The sequence below is a fragment of the Osmerus eperlanus genome, chromosome 6 (assembly GCF_963692335.1).
Source record: "Osmerus eperlanus chromosome 6, fOsmEpe2.1, whole genome shotgun sequence".
NCBI classification, from domain to species: domain Eukaryota; kingdom Metazoa; phylum Chordata; class Actinopteri; order Osmeriformes; family Osmeridae; genus Osmerus; species Osmerus eperlanus.
The window spans coordinates 11,058,740-11,081,040 of NC_085023.1; the positions used below are offsets into that span (position 1 = coordinate 11,058,740).

The following is a 22,301-nucleotide window of genomic DNA, read 5'->3' on the forward strand; positions in this document are numbered from 1 at the left end:
CAGTAGCTTGTTTCAAAGGGGGTTCGCAGCTGTTTCAAAGGGTGTTCTTAATGAAATATGCAATATGCAATATGAGTAGGCTAAATGCTTGAAAATATCACTAGAAGGGAAAAACTTAGAGGACGGACCCACCTGCAACCGACGCAAGCAAGCACACCCTACAATTTCCCCAGAAATTGTACCCTCTCTAGTTATTGTTTATTTTCGCCCCCCTAAGGATCAGTCAATATTTGGACTACATACACAACGGCGGTGTCAAAAGGTTCGTCTTGGTAGCGATTGCGTTGGTTGTATTTTTATTTACGTTCCGTTGCATGGTTTAAGTAGAAATTGCGTTTTTGTGGTGAAAAGTGAAGCTAACGGTGGCTAATTTGCTAGCCACAGTCACTGACGTTACTAACGTCACTAACGTCACGAAAACACGCGTGACTACCTGTAGCAGAACATTCGTTTCACATCTGTTAACTTGGGGGATAGCTAGGCTAACTATAGCTTTACTGCAAGGCAGCTGCAGGAACGCTACAAGCAAAGAGGCCAGGGTGATAACTATTTACTCATTTTACTTTGTGATGTGAAACACAATTATGAAATGTAATGTACAATATTAGCTGATATTATTAAGGAAGTAGGCCCACATCTACTTTCGGAAACGGTAGTCTACTATTTCACTGAAGCATTAGCATCATGACATTAGCCTCTGTTGCCCGGGCAACACATACTACAGTGGTCTATGATGCATCTGTTTTCAATCTTTAAAATAAACATTCCTCATAAAGAATATATTGTGCTTATTAAAGTTATGCATTGTGCTTATTAAAGTTATGAACTTAGAAGTGTGCTCAGGCTTAAACATTGGGTCTCACACTGGGTGTGGGAAGCAGGCTGTTCTTTGTGTCTCTATCTCTTCATTTTCAGAAACAACCTTGAATCTGGGTGGAGATGGCACCCGAGCAGGTGGGACGCGGAGGCAAGAACAACTCCCTGATGCACGAGAGAACAAGCTCAACCCTTTTTTGATACTTGTTTTTCAATTGCACTGTATAAATATATGCTGGGGAGGGACAGATAGCCAGTTGGACTTCGTGAACCAGCCCAAAACTCTGTTGCGGGTAGGGAAACGTAGACAACCCCAGAGCTCTGTACTTGTTGATTTCCAACTGCTGCATTAAAGCTGATATTATCGGACCTCTGCGACTCCAGACCACTCTTTCTAGAACACAGATTTGTGTCATTGAATTACCATCATTACATATTGGAATAGACACAAAGAAAAAGAATCCTTCACTCACAAATACATTTTCGTTGTAGGATTTATTATGACATTACATTACACGTAAACGATTTGTGGGTGAAATGATCATTACCTGTGGTTTCAAACCAGTGTTGCTCACTGCAACGCTGTAGCCTACGCGAGACACTACAAAAACATCGACACAGCTGTAGGAAGTCAAACGGCGACAGAACATGTTCGGCACTCCCCTTACTTAAATCAAAAGTCTATGTAACTACTAACCTTAACTTCATTGCCACAGCCTAAACTTTGTCAATCTGTTCATGAAAATAATTTATTTCAGCCTAAACCGTACAACGGAACGTTAAATCCAATTCAACAAACGCAATCGCTACCAAGACGAACACAGCAGTAGTCTACTAGTACTGTACTAGTACCGTAGTAGTACAATTTACCGGGGCAGCTTCTCCACACAGGGCTATATCGCATTTTGCGTTGTTACTGACAATGATCGCTACCAGTGAGCTTTTTATGAATGAGCGATTTTCCACTAAATAAATGTCAAGCTTATTTACGTTTTGGGGGGCATATTTTCAGTTAGCAGATGGGACTGTCTGAATCGCGATTCCATCTTCTACTGCCGGGTAACGTCGTAGAATAATCTTCAAAGGGGGTTCTTTATTAATGAATGAATGCAATGAGTAGGCTACATGCCTGAAAATATCACGACAAGGGAAAAACTTAAAATGACGTTTAAGTCATAGAGATTAGGTCCATTTTTACACCGGTCTGCCAAATTTATTCGTTTTGATTCAACGATGAGGCTGCCTCTTGCAGGGGAAATGAGAAGACATCTATTTCATTTCTACACTTCACTCGTATTTTCAGTTGTAAATGAGCAGCAAAAAAATGCTTTTAAATCTATTTAATCTTTATAAATAATAAGTATGCATTTTCATATAAAATATACAGAAATCAGTTGTAAAAATGTCATTCAAAAACGGACCCCTGTGCAACCGACGCAAGCAAGCACACCCTACAATTTCCCCAGAAATTGTACCCTCTCTAGTTGCATGTTACAATTCTGTCACACACAGTGTTTGTGTCTGCTGTCTGTAAACTGCACAATAATATATGACATGCAGTATAGGCTACATAAAAATTATGTATAGACTATGCTCTTCAATGATCATCTCCCATGTCTGAAGATAACAGAAGGAACCCTGTATCGATATGTTTTTAATCCTTTCATATTACCATCTAAAGTGCCATGGGAAACGCAGCCACTGGATAAGAATAGGACCCTTGGAAACACTGACACTTGATACTAGAAGGGAAGCACCTTCACTAAATTGCCTGACGACTAAATCTATCCCGGAGACTGATAAACAGATACACAGACTATTGCATCACTCACCACAGCAATTAGCTAGCCTATTACAATAGGCTGCATTCGATAGCCTGATAAGAAACGCGAAATAAACAATTTCTTCGAGCAAATGTCGTAACTCATTACTAAAATAAAAGATTGGTGAAATATGATGCGGACTCTGAAGACACCCACCAGGCAACAACCTGCCCTTAATATCCCATCTAGTCTTCTCCCAGCTGTATCCGGTGAGATCCTCGGTTTTACCCCAGTTCATTGGCACTATAACCACTGTAATCGCCTACTGTTTGAACTGTGCATGTAATCCTTAATTGTCTGCTGCACACTGTATGCACAATGTCTACGTCGCTTTGGATCAAATGAAATGAATACAAGTAAATGTGGTTAGGTACAACTTTTACTTGCAATGTTGCAGCACACTCGAAAGATTGATCGACGTTGGAGCCCGGTTATACGCGCATCTGCCTGGTGCAACTAGTGCGGCTTTTACCGATTTAGGCTATCCCTCGTACAAGCCCAGTCCTTCTATCGACCATGGCCGCAGAGGCAGACGGTGATGCAACTACAGGACCCGAGTGCACAGAGATGCAAGAGCGGGTAAGACTAAACTGCATGTTCAAGGTACCCGATTTAAGTAGGTATCGGCTATTGTCGGCGACTGAACCAGAAAAATACAGCTGTCATGGCTAGTTGTTTTCGCATAATGAGCTCCATCGAGCTAGCCTACTGTCGCCTGCAGTAGGATATCGTGTAAAATTTGCAGACTGAAACTGAAAGACAAGCAACATCAATTGCCTAGTAATTTATCGAGGCTGAAATATGTTGGTTTAAGGAATGTAGACTTAACGCGACGAGCACTGCGGCGGGTATGACGTTTTGTAGGCCTATTACATGCATGCGAAATGGAGAAATGAACGTGTAGCAGCATCATCAACACCAGGCAGGTATGGGAAGCGACACATAAAAAGGCTGCTATATAGAACATCAACGCGTAGTTCCTCGTGAAGCTTATCGTGGGGCTTTTCTTCCTGAATCAGGACAGTTTGTGTGTGTGATCTGGGAAATACAGAAGGCAAGCGCACTTTTCGACTTGGCATTGGAAGTGATGTGAATAGACAGGGCTAACGTTAGAAGCAGCGTGGTTAACAGTCGCATTGAAAGGTACTCGTTTTATTAATTGTCAATTGGCTGACTGCGGTAGTCACTGCAATAAAAATACCTAACGCATAGCCTATACAGGCTATAGCCTACCTAAATCTTTAATTAATTAATTACTTGTTGGTTTCCGTTTTAAACAAGGTTGTGGTTGCTTTGGTTTTGGGCTGCAATGGCAAAGGTAGGCACAAATGAAAAACACGAATAACGTCTGTTATTTTTCTAAACAGGTGTTCATAACAGGTGAATTCTTGAATCAGAATAATGCTGGTTGAGACAAACCTGTTTTGCCACTTAGCGTAGGCCCTACGTCGTTGAAATAGAATTGTCAGCTGCTTTTCACATGGGGTTTCATTCAAGTATGTGCGGGTAGGCTATAGGCTACTCTCCATCCAAGTAGCATAGATCTCATTTTAAGTAGAGCGATTATTTCAGGTGAGTAGTTTTATCTATGAGCTTTTTCCAAGTCAGTCTATAGGCTAAGAGTTTGAATGCATCCTTTCTGTGTCCCTTTGAAAACTTCGAACATGTTGGTTTCCAGAGCAATTTCAAATTCTGAGTTTTGGCTTAGGACGTCTTCGACAATATTTCTTCAGTAGTAGCCTAATGTAGGCTATGTGCAGACTTTTTCATCTTGATCATAACTCCATTGCATAATAGATTATGTACGTTTACATTGACATTTTTCATAATTGTGTTTTCTCCCAAATAAACAACCAGGACATTCTTCATATTTTTGGTTGTAATAAAAAATTATCAAAATATATTATTACATTATCTAGCACAATAATTTTAACGGTATAAAGGGGCGATTCTAGGATCAGACCTTTAGGGGTGCTCAGCCCCCAATGAGAATGTGACATGAATACAGTGCCTTGCAAAAGTGCTAAACCCGTTGCAAATATAAATCCCTAATTTCACTGGATAACAATTAATAAATGTATGTATTATTATGCAAAATATTAATAATAAAAAAAATATATATAATAAAAAATATATTTTTAGGGGTGCTGATGAAATTTATGGGTGCTTGAGCACAGCGGCGGTCTAAAATCGGCACTGCAGGTATATGTGTTCAACTAGTATTGTGTCAAAGTGAGGTTAGCCACGTTTCAGATTACAGGATCGTTTCCCTTTAATCTCTCCACCATGAAATAAAAGATTGTGGATTAAGAGAGAGTTAGAGCGATGGAGGAGCCAGTGAAAGGAGGCAGGGATTAAGATTACTGGACATAGCCTTGGTCTATGACCCAGAAATGTTCACTGCTGTCTTGCCAAGCATGCTATGGTACAGTAAACTGTTAGGGACATTACATAAGATAAATCCAGTAAAGACTTACAGAAATAGGGACCCCCATATGAATACTTTTGATGTTTTTTCCCAGCTGGCAGAAGTAGGAATGAAGGCTGACCTTGAGGCCCCTCCTTTACCAGGAATCGATGGTTCAGCGATCATATGTAGGGAGGTGTGCCGGTCGTATGGCAAACTGAAGGTGCTCAGCAACCTCAACTTGACCGTGCCACAGGGACACATGTGAGTGGTTCAGTGTGACTGATCTATTGCCATGCTACTATGATTGACATTTTTATTTATTTGATCTTAAAAATTAGACGATTGTTATTTGTAGTTATACATGTTAGATGTTTAGTGACAAATTGATCTGACAAACTTTCCCGATCCAAAAAAGTGGTCAAGTGCAGCAATGTCCACCAAAGTATTTCACTCAGTAGTGGAACTATTATATTTTCAAGAACGTTTTTTCTATTACTTTCTTTTATATGCTAGCTCTACTATTTTTCAGGTGCCTGTTTGCTTGCTCTGTAACATCTTAACATCTTATGGCCCATAGTATGTGTTATCTTGCAAATAAGTATTGACAGTATATATAGTATGTATTGAATCCCTTTGCTTCACATGAATGTTCATCTGACATACCGACTTGCAAGACCTAGAACCACAGAGAAAAGGGAAGACAGTTTCACTTAAGGAGGAGGTAGGAGTTAGAATGCCACTTGTATCTGTACTTATCTGTCATCTGTTAACTTTGTTCCTCTGTTGGCAATAAAAGGGAAGTATGCTTCAGGTCACCGCTCACTTATTTTAGGATCTGAAACCTAGCTTCCCATCTGGTAGCAAACATTTTCAATTGTTTGCATGCTGAGCAGTTGAATTAGTAATGTTATTGACACATTAACCCATGTGATTTCCATTCTCCTTCCAGCTATGGCCTACTGGGTCCAAGTGGATGTGGCAAAACCACACTGTTGAAATGCATTGTGGGAACTCTGAAGATTTCACGAGGTCACATCAGTGTGTTAGGGAAACCACCTTCGTTCCCTGGTCATGAAGTGCCTGGAAGGATGGTGGGCTATATGCCACAGGTGAATACACAGAAACACCTGTCATTTGGCTTTGGTGAGGGTGTGTATATAGTACCCTTGTGTCCCTGCAGTTGCTACATGGTCATACAGGGTAGCAGCTTTGATTGGCAACAATAATGCCAAGGGTAAATGGAGGGATTGCCACATCCAGTAGCATTGACCACCCAAGCAAGTTTCTCCAAATCAAAGACCACTTGGGATTATAATGACAGATTATGATGAAATATATTTTTTTGTGAATGCATGTCAAGGGGTACACATGCTTTATTGTTGTCTCCTACAGGACCTGGCGTTATATAATGAGTTCACCATCAGCGATACACTAACCTTTTTTGGACGAATCCATGGGTTGTCATCGAAGGACACTCAGGCACGTGTGAATTTCCTTGTTGACTTCTTGGATCTACCTCAGAAAAATAGACTGGTCCGAAATCTCAGGTAACATAAATATACACACCTAAACACACAAGATAAGCTTATGTACCAAATTGGTTTGTCTAGACGTACACATTTGGCTAGGTGGCTTGTGGGTTCTGACTTTAAACTTGAATTAGCTCTTTTGATGGTTTGAGTAATGATGTAAATACATGACATATTTTAACTCAAATTAACTACTATATTTCATTTTTGATAATTTTTTGGTATTTGGTCTTGCCAATGTAGTGGTGTTCAAGATTGTGTAGTCAATGACAGTCAGTAGCTAGAATAAAGCTTTTCAGCATTTTTTCTTTTAAAACTCATTCAAAGTGCTCCTTCGGTTGCCCCTATTGGAGAACATTCGTTTTAGGTATATACTGCCTGTATACCTCCTTTGATAGACACTGATCTGAAACTGTCAACATACAATACCTCATTGTGTGCTACTGAGTTATAGAGAGGCAATGCCCAGTTTCCCACAACCACTAGGACATACATACAGAGGCAGTGACCCATGCCTCATTATAGGCTTTGGTATGAGTTATCTGTCCTTATAATAGAAACTAAACAAATACCCACACATATTTGTCAAATTAATCTTTGAACTGTGAATGAGACTATATGGGACATGAAAAGAGAGATAGAAACCCCTCATCTCATCTATGGCGTGCTACCCTCATGTAAAAATGTCTTGCTAACCATCATGGAAACATCAGTTTGAAAAAGAGTTGGAAATACTCTTTCGAATTAAGACCAGCATCCTTTAAAATTATGCTTTCCAGTGACCAGCAACTTCATTTTCAGAAAGATACGGCAGTGAATTGTGTCAGGGATGGAAAGTAGTCCCTGTAACAACATGCAGGCCCTAGACAAAACTCTTAATCCCCCTCTCATATCCCAAAGGTTTTTCTTTTTCCTCTGAGGACACAGTTATACCCAGTAACCTTTGGTAGCCAAGCAACATAAACTATTTACCTTTCAGAAAGTGGAAGAAATGCTTGGTAGGAATGCACTTCCCGTCCTTTTTGTGTGTGTGTGCCCTCTCATTCTCTTTCACAACTCACTTGAGTGGTACTTGATTTAATAAGAGATAGGATACACTTCATGGCCAACACGTTGCATAGAAAATAACAATAACAACTAATAATAATTTAAATAAAAAAATAAATAAAAAAAAACATTTGAATTAGGGGATCAGATAGCTGAGCGGTTAGGGAATAGGGCTATTAATCAGAAAGCTGCCGGTTTGATTCCGGGCAGTGAAAAATGAAATATATTGGGCAGACATATTACGCACTTCACCCTACTTGCCTCGAGGGGAATGTCCCTGTACTTACTGTAAGTCGTGTCTGCTGAATGACTAAATGTACATTTACCCTGCCCCCCTTTCTCTCCTTACCCTCATTAACAGTCCTGTTGTGTTCATGTAGCCTGTGCTGTGCAGGCCCACTGGGGCTGCCTTGCCGCCTGCTGCAAGACTGAGTGGCAAGTCAGCTGTCCAATTTGCACTTACCTTCAGGGTAAATCGTTTTGGGTCACTTTTTCTGATGTACATATGTGTTTGTCTATGTGTGTGTGTGTATGTGTGTGTGTATGTATGTTTTACAGTGGTGGGCAGAAGAGGAGGGTATCTTTGGGAGCAGCCTTGCTTCAGAACCCACAGTTGCTGATTTTAGATGAGCCTACAGTTGGAGTGGACCCAGTACTCAGAGCGAGGTACAGACTATAGACAGAAGTGTGAGACCCAAACATACATATAATCCCATTAAAAACAACATAGCCTAGCAAACGCAAGGCCATAAGGCTCTGCTGCCTTTGTGATTTCAATCATTCATAATACCAATGCTGAAAAATAGGTAGATGCTTTGTACCTTGTTGAACTTTTTTACATTTTTACATAGAATCTGGCAGCATCTGGTTGAAATAGTGAAGACGGGCCGTGTATCTGTTATCATCACTACTCACTACATTGAGGAGGCCAGGCAAGCCAATATGGTAAGTTACACAGCGTTAATGTAGTGTAAATAATGTATTGCAAGAATTACACACATTACCAGACGAGCAATTACAGATTTTATGTATTTATTACAAAACACAATACAAATGTGTACATGCAAACACAAAAACTAATTTAGACTTGTATATATTTGTTGTTATTATTAGTGGAGAACAACACAGTTATACTTTATAAAGTATTCCCCTTATAAACAACAGTGTGTCCTTTGATAGGTTCAGTCTGTGCCATGGTTATAGACGAGTGCTGAAGGAGGTATATTCAAAGTGTTGCATAAGCTGGGTAAGGGTCAGAATAACCAATAAGTAGGCAAGTTGGAAAGAGACACTGGCCCTGTTTTAAACCTCTAACAATGGTTCCTTCCTTCGTTCTTGGAGAATCTGGTCTGAACTGAAAATGAAAGATGAGTAACAGCTGTGTAGGAGAGCTGAGGGAGAAAGAGGGAGTGAGAATGAGGAGACCACTGAGCTGATACTGTATTTGTGACGGAGGGTAAATATGAGCTAAGATGTGAAGTCCTAAAGTAACCTATCTATGTGTACACTAAATACATACATACAGTAAAAATACGAATGTCGATCCATTAACCATAACTGTTGTTGGAGAGGTCTTTAGTGTAATTGTATTTGTTATATGTACTCCCCTAGTAGGTCTAGTAAGATGGCTTAGCTTTATTCAGAATACATGTGGTTTATTACTGTAACATTCCATAGGAAATAATCCTCTTTGTGTATTTAGTTTGTCTGGCAGGTTTGAATACGGTTCAAAATCTAAACTAGTTGCTGTAAATCAGCAGATTAAGCTACTAAATATTTTGCCAATCTCCCTTTAACGGAATGGAAAGGACTGTGATGTGTAATTTACAGCATGGCAAACAGCACGTTATCTTAGTGCATGTGAAGACAAAACCTACAAATCTTTCAATTTGCTCTGACATAAATATAACCGTGTTCGCCTCCATGTTGAGCTGCACTAAGTGATGGAGCCATGGCTCTCGCGAGAAATGTATATTATTACTATATATGAAGTCGCACTGCCAGGTGTATTGCTCAGGACCCAAGGACATGTGGCGTCATGTGTGACGTTGTTTAGATGAGTGGGTCTTGAGGAATAAATATAAATATATTTCATGATCTCCCAAGAACTAAATATACACACATTCACTGCCAACAGGCATTGAACTAGCATGTTTTGCCAACGGGCTTGGCACTAGCCTAACTATGAAGGCAGGATTCTGTGTGTGTGCGTGTGTAAGCGAAAATAATTTCCCCATAATGCACCACACTCAAACTCTCTCTTCCCCAGTTGTTTTTATTACCTCTGAAAACATGTAACATTTCCTATAATCATTCACAGTAGTATATCTGTAATATTCATAATTTTATGCAGACTGAATTAGACATCTGATGCTTTTACTGTATGTGCATCTGCATATTATTTCTGTTACAAATGTGTTTTTTCAGGTGCCGTTTGTGCTTCATGATCTGCCTGCAGTAGTATGAATAAAGCAACATTGAAGACGTTGTTTTCTCTACAGGTCGGTCTAATGAGAAACGGCCATCTCTTGGCCGAGGGGCCTCCTGATGCAGTGATGAAGCAACACAGTGCTGTGGTGAGAATGGCCTTGACAGTTTTACCAGTTAACTAAATGATTTTGTAACGTTAACCCCAATGTGGTCCTTTTCACTAACTGCCAAGGTACGTTATATGGATATTTTATTACAGGAATAGTACATTTATTTTGCATATTGTTTTATTGCCCTTTGCAGACACTAGAGAATGCTTTCCTGCAACTCTGCGAGACATCTGACCAAGTGGTGGCCAAACACGGAGTGAGTCCGCAGGGCGAGCTTTTAGAGAATAGCCAATCATTTGAAAGCAGCCGGGAAGAGAACAGGCCCATTCTGGGGACTGGACTAGAGGAGCTGCCCAAATACTCAGGTACAGCACTTTAGGGAACTTAAAACGTATTGCTTTGTCCACAAGGGACTTAAACTTACGTGAGCTTTGAGATTTTGTTACTTAATACATGCTAATTTGCAACTAGCCTTGCTGTAAGGATTTACATTTGATTTGGCTGACCAGACCAACATTATTAGCTAATGTTCTGTTATGGTTTACACATGACACAGATTACAATTTAATACAAAAACATGTGTAAACTGATGACATGCCCTGACAGGCTATTATAATAGTATGTTTGTGCTATTGTAGATGAAAGTAAAAGTTTAATAACCATTCTGTCATTGTCAAGAACATGACATGGTACTGTAGGACAAGTCAAGACACTTGACTCTTTGACCTTTTTCACTCACAAGAATTGTTATTGTTCCAACAAGATAGACATAATAATGGGAAGTGTCCCCGGTGTTGGCCAGATTAACTTAGCTTAACTTAACTTAATTAGCTAATAAGCATGTCATATTTTCAAAGGAACCCCCTAATAATATAAGCTTTAGTTTGGAGTTGGGGGGCATGATGATTCCCACCATGTTATAGTGTTGCCAATTAGCATTAGCACTCAAAGTGGAAGAGTACTGTTGCAACGTGCATGTCTGTGTGTGTGTGCGTGTGTGTGTGTGTGTGTGTGTGTGTGTGTGTGTGTGTGAGAACAGCCGACTGGAAAGTCAGAGCGAGACATCTGGTGCCAAAGTGGCGGAACATTGCAGCCCTGATGATCAAGACCTTGGTTAGAATGAAGAGAATGCCAGGGTGAGAACGATGATTGTACTGACAAAGGCCAAACACGAACAGAATTAGCAATATAAAACAGTATTGAAAACCAAAACCCTAACCTAGACCTGTGGCTTACTCTAACCACCATTCAATAAAAAAAATCCACAGACAAATGTTCAATATTCTTAGTTTTTCAACATCATGTGACGTGGTGCTGTGCTTCACTCTCTGGCCTTTCTCCAGATCCTTGTGTTTCCAGTTCCTGTTGCCAGTGATCCAGATCTCTCTCATGTGTCTGTGTATCGGAGCAGACCCAAAGGGAATCCAGGTGGCCGTGGTCAACAATGAAACCGCCCCGAACTCCTTCAGCCAATCATTACTCTCCTTTATTGACAACTCCAGTGTGGAGCAGGTAGAGTTCTATAACAAACTATGTTCATCTTGGAAAGATTCGGGATGCATTCTCTACTGGTGTTTCTTCTACAGTTTCTACAGTGTAGTCTTCGGGAATCAGCCATTATTACTACAAGGCTTACTGCATTTGAACTGATGTCAGTACAGCACAGCAGATTACCTATTTGTCAGTTAAGTGGGGGGGAAGTGTTCAACTTCTTAGTCATCAGAAGTAGCTGAGCTTTAGCTGTCGGGTTTCACTTCTGCTCCGAGCAGATGGAATAGGCCCTTCCATTTATAGAACAGCTCAATGAGAAGTAAAGAGCTGTTGTAGTGTAGTGCCTTTTGTCAACATCAGCTTCACATAGCCTGAAGGTTGTAGTTGCTTTCATGTAGTTCTAAAGCCTGACCACTTACCTTCCCTGACCTCATTTTAGAAGTGAGGGGAACATTGACAAAAATCTTAAAACATGGAGGAGACTCATAAAATCTTTGCCAATAAGGACATTTTCCTATAAATGTCAATAGTTAGCTTTGCTTGTCTATGAAATACATTAAACAATCAATATACTGTATAGTCCTAGAACGTTTGTGGATAACATCAAATGGATATCCGAGAGTCAGGTGGCTGAGCGGTTAGGGAATCGGGCTAGTAATCTGAAGGTTGCCAGTTCGATTCCCGGCCGTGCCAAATGAAGTTGTGTCCTTGGGCAAGGCACTTCACCCTACTTGCCTCGGGGGAATGTCCCTGTACTTACTGTAAGTCGCTCTGGATATGAGCGTCTGCTAAATGACTAAATATCCAAAGCCAAGTTTTGCCAACTCTAGCAAATGGCTTAATAAAGTGTAACTGTATTCTACCCAATTGCTTTCTACTGTACTGTACTCTACTGTCTTCTTATATCCCATTTCTCTGCCGTAGGTGAACTTATCTCACGCAGAAGCTTTCGCAGGTGTCTATAATGGAGAGTACTGGGGCGTCATAGGGTTCGGCAAGAACTTTACCTCCTATCTGACCAAAAGGTAAGCCCTTACAGTCACTTATTGAGGATGGGTTGTTGGCTTGTGTTGTTTTGGTTTAACTTGCTTTGTTTAGTCATGTCTTGGTTTTTCAAGACATCCTTCTTCTGTCTTCTCCTCTTCTCTCCCCTGTCGATCTTTTCTCCACTCAGACTGAACTCTCACCCTCACTGATACCTGTGCTACATCAACATGCCACTTTGACAGACTGAGAGCATTCCACTGGTTAACACACATAAACAAACACTCAGTGTGCATGTGCTCGTTCACTCATTCTCTCACAAACACTTACACACATTCATAATTCACAAGCGTATATACACACATACACACAATTTATTCCTCGGAAACCAAACCCATAGGCAGCATGTTATGACACAGTGGTGAGGGGAGGAGTTGCATTGTTCCAAGCGTGAATCATAGTACTACATGTGCTCTTCTGTGTTTTGGTCTATGTTCTTCAGCTGTTTGTGCATGTGGCTTTTTCGGGTCTGGGTGGAAAGTCTGGTCTTGCCTGCCAGTTCACCTACGGTGGCTTAATGGTCTTTCTCAACCAATCACAGGCAGCCTTTTAGACACATCATGTGTTGTTCATGTGAAACACCACTGACTAGTAGTTTCACCATGTGACATGTATTGTATTGTTAAGTGTCTTAGTCATACAGATTATTATGCACAAAGAGTGCAATGGTATTGAAAAACACATTTCTGCCAACAGTAGGTGTTGACATAAACGGAATGTGATGCATTACAGTTCTAAATACATTGCAGGGTTTGAGCTGGGTAATTTGACTGGGTGTGTTTTACAGGAGCTGTGTGTGTGTGTTTTGTGTAGGATGATACAGCGTCAAGTTTCTCGTGAAGTGGTAGATGGTGGATCAGTACACGTATGGCTGGACCTAACAAGTGGGTGTCCTCCCCCTCCTACACAGAGACACATGTGCAAGTACATGCTCACCCACAAATACACAAACACATTCATATTCATATTTTGACCTAAGGAGGTATGTTTGCGGCTTGACAATAAAAACAAATTGGATTGCAATTCCATGTTGTTACTACACATTAGGTGTTACAATAGTATGTGTCTATGTTGGTATGATGTTAGGTCAGTGTTGAGTATTGTCGTTGAATCTGCTCTGTATCAATAGTTCTACCTTTGTCTTCTTTTTCCAGATCAACAAATTGCCACTATGCTCCAGAAAAAACTTGCAGATGCCTTTGATGTATGCCTGATTTTTCTACTTACTGATCTACGACTTTAGATGACTTATTATTAAAAGTTGACTAAACTACTAAATGTGGTGGGACGTGTATCTAACCTTGATCCAAAATAAAGTGATAGAGAATCTCGAATTTATCAATATGTACCTCTTTTGTAAGATGATTTGATGTGCTAAATGTCATTAATAAAGGTCAGGGATATAGCACAGTTTTCAGTAGAAACAACAAAGTCTTGCTTTGTCTTTGTCTGTTAGGCCTTTGTCCAGTATAAGATGGGCCGCACATCCTACCTTGTTTCGCTACCTGTAAAGGTAAAGGGATAGGACGTACAGGTTTGAACAGATAATACAATTAAAAGTGCTGTTATTTTTAATTTAAAAAATAATTTGCTGTTTTTTTACTGGCTACATCTGACTTTTTCAGTTTGAGGAGCCTATTTACGGCAGCCTAAACACAGACTTCACCACGTTTGTTACTCCGGGAGCAGTACTAAGGTAGGGTCGTTGTCTGTGATTTGAGCTCTCCTTAGCATTTTACACATACAGCAATTATTATTTATCATCATCTTTCTCTGTATCCTTTCTCGTTATGTATTTTTATCTGTCTATCATGTCCTCTCACGGTACGTTTACTGTGTCCATCATATCTCCCATCAGCATCACCTTTTACCTGGCCGTGGGCTTGACCGCCCTCTCGTTTGTGCTTGAGAGGAAGGAGGGTCTTTTGGACAGGTGCTGGGTCGCAGGTAAGAGGTCAAAGTTCAATATGGTCAGGGACAACATTTGTCCAGTGTCAGCAGTACCCAGCTCAGAAGTAATTTATGATGTATGTGCAGTTTATTTAATTACAGGCATTCCATGGTAATAAAGACATTGCCGGTACCCCACCTTTTGTAAAAGGTATTCTGCTGAAGCGTAGTGGGTTCAGTAAGTAACCAGAGTTGTCGTGTCGCTTGTCAGTAGAGCTTCCTCCCAATCTGCTCATACTGGGGTGCGAACCCAGGTCCCAACATGACGACCATCACTATGGTCGTCACGTTTCAATGGCGAAAAGCTAGCTCTTTGATTGCTCAACTTCTGGCTCCACATATGCTACAACTTGACCATAACTTAATGTTCAAATGTTTGAACTGGTTAGGATCAAATGCTTGGATAGGTCAAATTGTCACCTTGTGTTATTATGTAGGAGTAGATCTAACCACTAGAGGGAGGGATAGGATCACGACACCTAATGTGTTTGGATAATGAAAAGTCGTTGTGTATAAAACCTGTATGCATTCATTAGTTGTGTTTGGATTTACTTAGGGTACATAAGCTTTTAGAAAGTAATAAGGGTGTTGATAGTGTCTTATTTGTGTGTGTGTGTGTGTGTTCATACAGGTGTCAGTTCTCTGGAGACCATGTTGGCTCACCTCTTTTCTCAGTTGTTTGTCATCAGTGTCCAGATCATTCTACTACTTCTCTTCATCCTGCTTGTCTTCAAGGTGGGATGTGCATACAAACACACACACCCTGAACAGGCGCACGCACAAAAATACCCGCCCATGTACATACACATGCACACACACACTCAGTCTCCATCCGGCTTCATCAACAGGGTTCATGACTTCTGAATGATTTAGCAGCCCCAGTCTCATATTCACTACCATGCTCACACATCCACACACACAAGTTTGAATTGCTATTTTTAAAGGAACTTTGTTCCCATTTTAACTCTCTAAACCCCCCTTAAAATAGCACTTGAACTTGTGAGAACCAAGGAAATGTTCCCACAAGTTCAGATGTTCCTTGTTTTTTTGTTCTCAAGGGGACTTCTGGCCCTCACAAGAATACACAAGCCCACTCGCACAAACACACACACATGCCATTATCAAAACCTAAGAAAACCTTTATGAAGTCCTTAAAACAAATGTAAAGTTAATTAGGTCCCAGAGTCTCAGGTCAGTGCAGCCTGTTGCTTAAACAGTTCTGTTTTTAATTGTTGAAATCTTAAATATATCATGATGGCACTGGAAAATTGCAGTCAATCCCGATGAGAACTAGAGCCAAAAAATCAGAAATCCTAGGTTACCGTTAGGACAATAGATTAATGGAAACTCTGAGGCCTTGTTTTTATTGATTGTCAATAGTCATATGCATGTGGCCAATACAGGGAAATGGCCATTGCCTAAACTATTGGCTGGTGGACAAAAATGATTCTACTGTGAGAATTTAAAAGAGTAATGCTTTCCTATTTTGGAAATGTCAAGAATTGACAATGCAGTAACAAACTGCATTTCAGTTTAAACCTGCTCATAACCAGTTGATATTTACTGAAACGTTTTAAAAGGTAAGATATTACTGTCGTTTAACAAAATTATTTAGTGAACCTCTCTCTGTCTCTCTCTCTCCCTCTTCCTCACTGCCTCTAGATTCCTAACGAGGGTTCTCTGGTGTTGGTCATAGCTCTGATCGTCCTGCAGGGTGTGACGGGCATCTCTTTTGGCCTGGTCATCTCCGCAGCCATAGACGATGAGCAGAATGCCAACCAGGCCGCCCTGGGCATCTTCTACCCCAACCTCATCATCAGTGGTGCGTGTGTGTGTTTGTGAGAAAGACACAAATAGCGAAACACAATTGAAACAGGATTCGATTATTGATAAATAGTGGTGGATTGTGATTCATTACTGTTTTGCAGATATCTAGTTGGATCACATTTGGCGTAGTTCGTCAGAAGGGAACAAGAAAGGGGACACACACACTCTTTCACACTGTCATTATTACTTCCTCTACAGGGATCATCTGGCCAGTGGAGTGTATCCCCTATCCACTACGCTACATTAGCCTGGCTCTTCCCCAGACATATGCCTCAGAGGCTCTCCGCTGTATCATGTATAGAGGTACTGGAACACACACCTACAGATGATTTACTTCTAATCATAGAGTTTCACATATGCCAAAACCTAATGTGTTAGTATGGTAGTACAAGCGGGGCTTGCTTGTATAGAAAAAGAATGTAGGAAACCACCAGGGAGATGTTAGCAGTAGGTTGTTAGTTAAGAGTGATTGTTATCCAATACTAATTGGTCATTGGTCTATTGAAGTGTGTCCTGTGTCAACAGTGAATGTGACATCCACATGACCACATGTGCTCATTGAACATGTCATGCATGATACTCTACACCTGTGTACTTTACACACACACACACACACTCACATGCACAAATACATGTACACAGGCACACGTGTCTCACTCTAAACTCAAGATGCCTGGTGCACCAGTGAGGGTTTTAAAGTATTCACTATAACTCCAGTCTCTGTGGGTCAGCTGTACATAGATCTCCCTATCTCAGTCATGACACTGGGCACAACTGTCTTCCAGATTAAAAGATAATTTCTAGCTTTAATTCGGATACTCGATTAAAAAAAGAAGTAAGCATGCTCTGTAAACCACCTCCGTGTGTTGGACTGCACCACTGGGCCCAAGATGTCGGTTCATACTGTTCCATGCTGCCTTCCTCAGGCTGGGGCCTCACTCAGATGATGGTGTGGAGAGGTTTCGCTGTCACCTTGGGCTGGAACACCTTCTTCCTAATATTGGCCACCGTCATCCTCAAGCTGAGGACGTGAGACCCCGACCCGGGAAAGAGATGAGAAGAGGACTGCCAGACGAGTATGGAAAAGGCTCCGTGAACAGGCTTCTGCCTCCTGTCTTTGGATGGGTGTGGTCACTGTGGTTAAATACACTGTGTACCATAGTCCCTATTGCAAGCACACATGCACAATCATGGCCATGCACAATTACATACACACACACATGCTCAATCACACACTTACACAATCATACACACATACAAACATGCACACTCACTCAAACACACATCTAAGCTCTCACAAACAATCCCAATTCCAAGCCTATGAACATACCAGTGTGTGTGTATGGGCCTGTTCTGTTGAGGAAAACTTAAAAAAACGTTGCAGATAAAAACAGACCACTTAGAAAAAACCACTGCTCTCGTTTCAGGATAAGACTGGTGTGTGTTCTATGGTGTTACATTTCTATATGCAACCCATGTACATTTTCACCTCCTGAGATGAACCATGGACCTCAGGGTTTGTCTTTATTTCTGCACAAATTTGTATTTTGAACATAATTACTAAATGCATATGAGACAGACTATGGATTCAGTTCCTGCATATCTTTTGAAGAAATGACAACTGTTGGAATTGATCAGTGTTCTTTATGTTTCACACAATATTTACACAAATAATATATTTTGTAAAATTGAGCTATTTATTTGGGAATCGTTGTCGAAATAATTTTTTGGGTCTCAGTAGATCAATCAAATACAAGTATTTGGCAAAAAAGTGGTGAAATGACAAGAATTCCTATTGCTCTGATGTTTCCTGTGGCCTGCTCGCTATCTGTTTAATAGGAAGTGATAACCCTGTCTCAGTTGTCACTAGGTGCTCTCTTCTGCTCGCTATGTAGCTGTGGCTTTGGGTTGGTGGCTGTTCATAAATGGTAGTTTGTGCCCGTGCCTGCATCCTCTAGGAAATGGAACAAAGGGATGTTTGATTTATCTGACTGCGAGGCCTTTAAATGTTTTAGGTGTGATTAGCTCTAATTAATTGTGTTACCTGAAAAGAAAATTCCGCTTTTTGATTGCTTTTGTCATCCCATCGCCCTGCTGTGCCGGACAGAGTGGGGGCTGATGGGTAGATAATTTGGACAGGATATGTCAGTGGACATTTCATAAAAGCAGTCTCCGTTTTCAGTGTTGTGTTCACTCTTCAAAATTGATCACCTGGTGTGATCCAATGGGAGCATGTACTGAGTTGAAGTGATTGACCGATGTGTAATGTGACGTGCTATTAGTACATCACCCATTTTTATCTTTTGTGTTGTGCCATCAAAATATGTTATGGAATGAGAAATGTTTACATGCATCAAACAATTGTCGTGTTGAAATGCAGAATCTAAATATACCAGCTGATGTATTATTGAGCAAATTAAAGTGATAGTAGGGAAAAGCATTTATCGTAGACTCTAGATACTAATTTAGTGTATACAACAAATACTGTATAGTTAAGAAGACCATTTGGTCTAAGTTAGTATGAAAGGCTGCATGGATGTGAATTGTATACCTGTACCAAACTTCGCATTACACACACAAATTTTGCTTAGCGTTTTTTTTTTTTTTTTTTTACAAATACTGAGGGATCCATAGATATCTACATGAACATCAGTCATTAGCAACTATTTTTGACTAAATTTAACAATTTACTGGCGGTTGTCTCACTGGCCAAGTTAACCTTAAATATTCCATCTAACTCTATCATCGTGAATTTGTTTTGAACTGCAATTGTGTCGATGCCAAAATGGGGCCCAAACTATCTAGTTTTCCGTTGTGCTCCTAAATACCATCAGATTTACAAAATACTCTACACATTTAGACCACATTATCAATGGACTTAGTTAGAATGGACTAAGTTTACTTTTGTGCCTCAGAATCCATGAAAACATGGCAACAGGTCCTTAATGACAAAAAATAATATAAATAGACTGACATTGCTGTCATAGTTTTACACTATAACATCTTGAGATGGTGTCCTACTGGCACTCATTTGAGAGAAACTTCATGACAATTGCCACTTCAAAAGGTAATGTACTCTGTCAACTGGCTTATTTGAAGCTACACTAGGTAATATAATAAATTAAAATTATGATAAACGGTGCCCCCAATTTTGTTCTGAACTTTGTGCTTTCCTCCTGCTCGAGTTTGATTGTCAGTGGTTTCATAATGTAAGCCAAGGAGGAAAGCTGGCTCACTGAAGGCGATAGACTGGACCAGTGATGCTGGAACATAATTGGCTGGAAAGCAGCAGGCAAAAATGTGACTGACTTGTTTACGTTGGTAAACAACTCTCAGAAGGCCTCATTAGCTTAAACAACATGGTTATAGGGGACAAAATTAGCTTTTTTTACTGAAAGAATATTACCTATTGTACCTTTTAAATTATAATTTGTGTTGTGACATTTATAAACATTATGGATTTAGTTTCCCGTTGTAATGACACTGTTATGAAGACCTTATGAAGAAAATGTTCATGATGTGTTACCATGATGTATTATACCAGCTCAAATGATGAATCAATTTCAAGTCTACTACCTCATTCATACTCCCATTATGGCCTCCATCTATACAAGTTTGCAATGTATGTGTTGTGATTGCATACATACTTTGACTAAGTAATCCTGTCCTTGGAAACAGTAAAACTAGATGTGTTGGCCATGGTCTATTTCTGGTCATTTGACATTGCTGCACGATGGTCTAGGTACGTGTTTGGCAACCTTGTGAATTTGAAATGAAAGAATTATTGAATACACAGCAGCAACATCTAGCAGTGAAGAAATTAAAGTATGTTCGTAAAAATTCTGAAAAAGGCAATACATTATTGTCTGTGTGGCTTGTAAGTGTGGGAGAGTACACTTGATTTTGTTTTGGTGATTTCTGAAGTTGGAATGATCTTGAGAATGTAAAGATAACTGAACTGCTGTGGACTACATACTCAGAAGATTTTTCAATGATTAAATAAAATATAAATGACTAAAAAAGTAAGTAAGTAAGTGTTTTTCACAACACATTGTTGCTTGTGTGTTTGTTGGTAAACGGCTCCTGACCCCCAGTCAACGTCAGATCCTAAGGCACATAGGGCCTGCCTACGACTTCTCCAACCCCCTGCCTTCTCTCATCTTGTTCCCTTTCAGTGCTCACCTTGTCTTTCCATATCTCTCTGCCCTCTCATCTCACCCCCATTAAAACCACCATTAGCATTTCAAACACAGCGCTTAGAGAAGCAGCCTGCCTTTTAAACATCTATGTTTACTTAAAGCACCAACCTAACCCAACCTTTCTCAAAGACGCCTAGACCATTTCAGCCTTGATTGAGATCAGAAAACATCATGGTCCTCATAAAACTACTTAGCACCTGACCTCATTTTATCTGGCTGAAGTGGACAGTCAACTTTATCCCATCTGATGTCATTGGTCCGTTTGTGGAGATGAAAGACTTTGTCCATTAACATCCTGTGATGATCACATGAAACAGGATTTATGTTTGGTATATGTGCGCTAAACTCAAGTACAGTAAAGGCAATGCAGTTACCAGGTGAAGGTGTGTCTCGGTAAAGAACTCTGTTTGATGGCTCAGATACCCTTGACACTCTTCGTATGAATATACTGTATATAATGTGGTTGTTGATGATCAGTACTTGTAACTAACTACATGAAGTACGTTATTCTGCCTGCTGATAGTCCTCTTCTTAAACTAAATGCCCAAACCAATTTTTTTCATTCATGCGAAACTCATCAATGCTAGTCTTAATTCCTTTGAATCTTTGCAAAAGTGTTATTTTGGATTATTTGGTATTATGTTCCATCTCTTTTATCCCCTGGGGGATAAAAACTTTTAAAGACATTTTTGACGCATGAAAGCCATGTTGAGGTACTCTTGATGTATCTAGGATAACCTATAAATACAGGTGCCTGCATGTCAATACGTTTATGGAAGTTGGAGAAATTTTGAAGAGTACCAGTACAGTGGTCTCTTAGTTTGTATATTTCCCAATTATTATATGCTTCCTTACATTTGAAGTAGTTTAATCTTTTTTTTCTAAATTAAATTTATTTAGAATGCTGTTTGGAACTGAAAGAAATTCCTAACATAGTATGACCTTTGAGTTTAAGATGTTGCATTTGACGTTAAACTTTTGTAACATACATCGTATTTTGAACCAGCTTTCTAGCATTCTTATGATAATTGGGAGTGTCAATGTGTCACATTTTGTCTACCGCATGAATGAAAAATTAATTTAAAAAATCCCGCACCCACAACTTTTCACTACAGGGCATTTTTCAAAGAAATGATGGGGCAGGCTAAAGCTGAAATTGGGGGGTTTAGTTACACTTCAGATACATGCAAAGAAACTGGAGAACATTATATGATGAGAAAATACAGGAATTTATTCATATTCATTCATGCATATAGCATGGTGTTCTGTGTTCTGTCAGACCGGTACAATCCCTTGCGCTAATATGGATGATGAAGGAAACATCAATGTACCCCCTGCATTCCCACTCACATTTTTGTTTGCAATTTGTTACTTGCTACCGTGCTCTGAGCTATTTTGTGAGACTGTATGTTTAACACTTAGCAAACATATCTGTGGTTACTGTCACCATAGTAGCCTGAATACAGCAGTTGGGCCAGCCCTCTAAACACAGGGCAGTTGAGCAATTGAATATTTGGATAAGCAGGAGCACAGCATGTTTTTATCATCACATAATCCAGTGACACAGTTGTTGTTATGTGTTTGTGTTCCAGCACCACAACAACAAAAATAAACTACCCTGATTT

The 22,301-nt window shown here is 40.0% G+C and overlaps 1 protein-coding gene across 1 annotated transcript; it reads left to right on the forward strand.

Moving 5' to 3' along the window:
• Positions 1-2,938: 2,938 nt before the first annotated feature.
• Positions 2,939-20,514, forward strand: abch1 (ATP-binding cassette, sub-family H, member 1). The gene is made up of 20 exons (XM_062463445.1): positions 2,939-3,218; positions 5,162-5,310; positions 5,999-6,158; positions 6,442-6,596; positions 8,184-8,291; positions 8,477-8,570; positions 10,127-10,201; positions 10,359-10,530; positions 11,205-11,301; positions 11,509-11,677; positions 12,581-12,681; positions 13,514-13,584; positions 13,855-13,904; positions 14,157-14,213; positions 14,326-14,396; positions 14,559-14,647; positions 15,282-15,385; positions 16,313-16,472; positions 16,676-16,780; positions 17,404-20,514. The coding sequence occupies exons 1-20, from the start codon at positions 3,156-3,158 to the stop codon at positions 17,508-17,510; spliced, it is 2,157 nt and encodes a 718-aa protein (XP_062319429.1). The 5' UTR covers positions 2,939-3,155; the 3' UTR covers positions 17,511-20,514.
• Positions 20,515-22,301: the final 1,787 nt, after the last annotated feature.

Excerpts from the sequence above, each read along its gene's own strand:
- abch1 (XM_062463445.1), top strand. The coding sequence starts at position 3,156 with ATGGCCGCAGAGGCAGACGGTGATGCAACTACAGGACCCGAGTGCACA. Across the intron at positions 8,571-10,126 it reads AGGCCAGGCAAGCCAATATG|GTCGGTCTAATGAGAAACGG; the intron begins GTAAGTTACACA and ends TTTTCTCTACAG. Across the intron at positions 14,397-14,558 it reads ACTCCGGGAGCAGTACTAAG|CATCACCTTTTACCTGGCCG; the intron begins GTAGGGTCGTTG and ends ATCTCCCATCAG.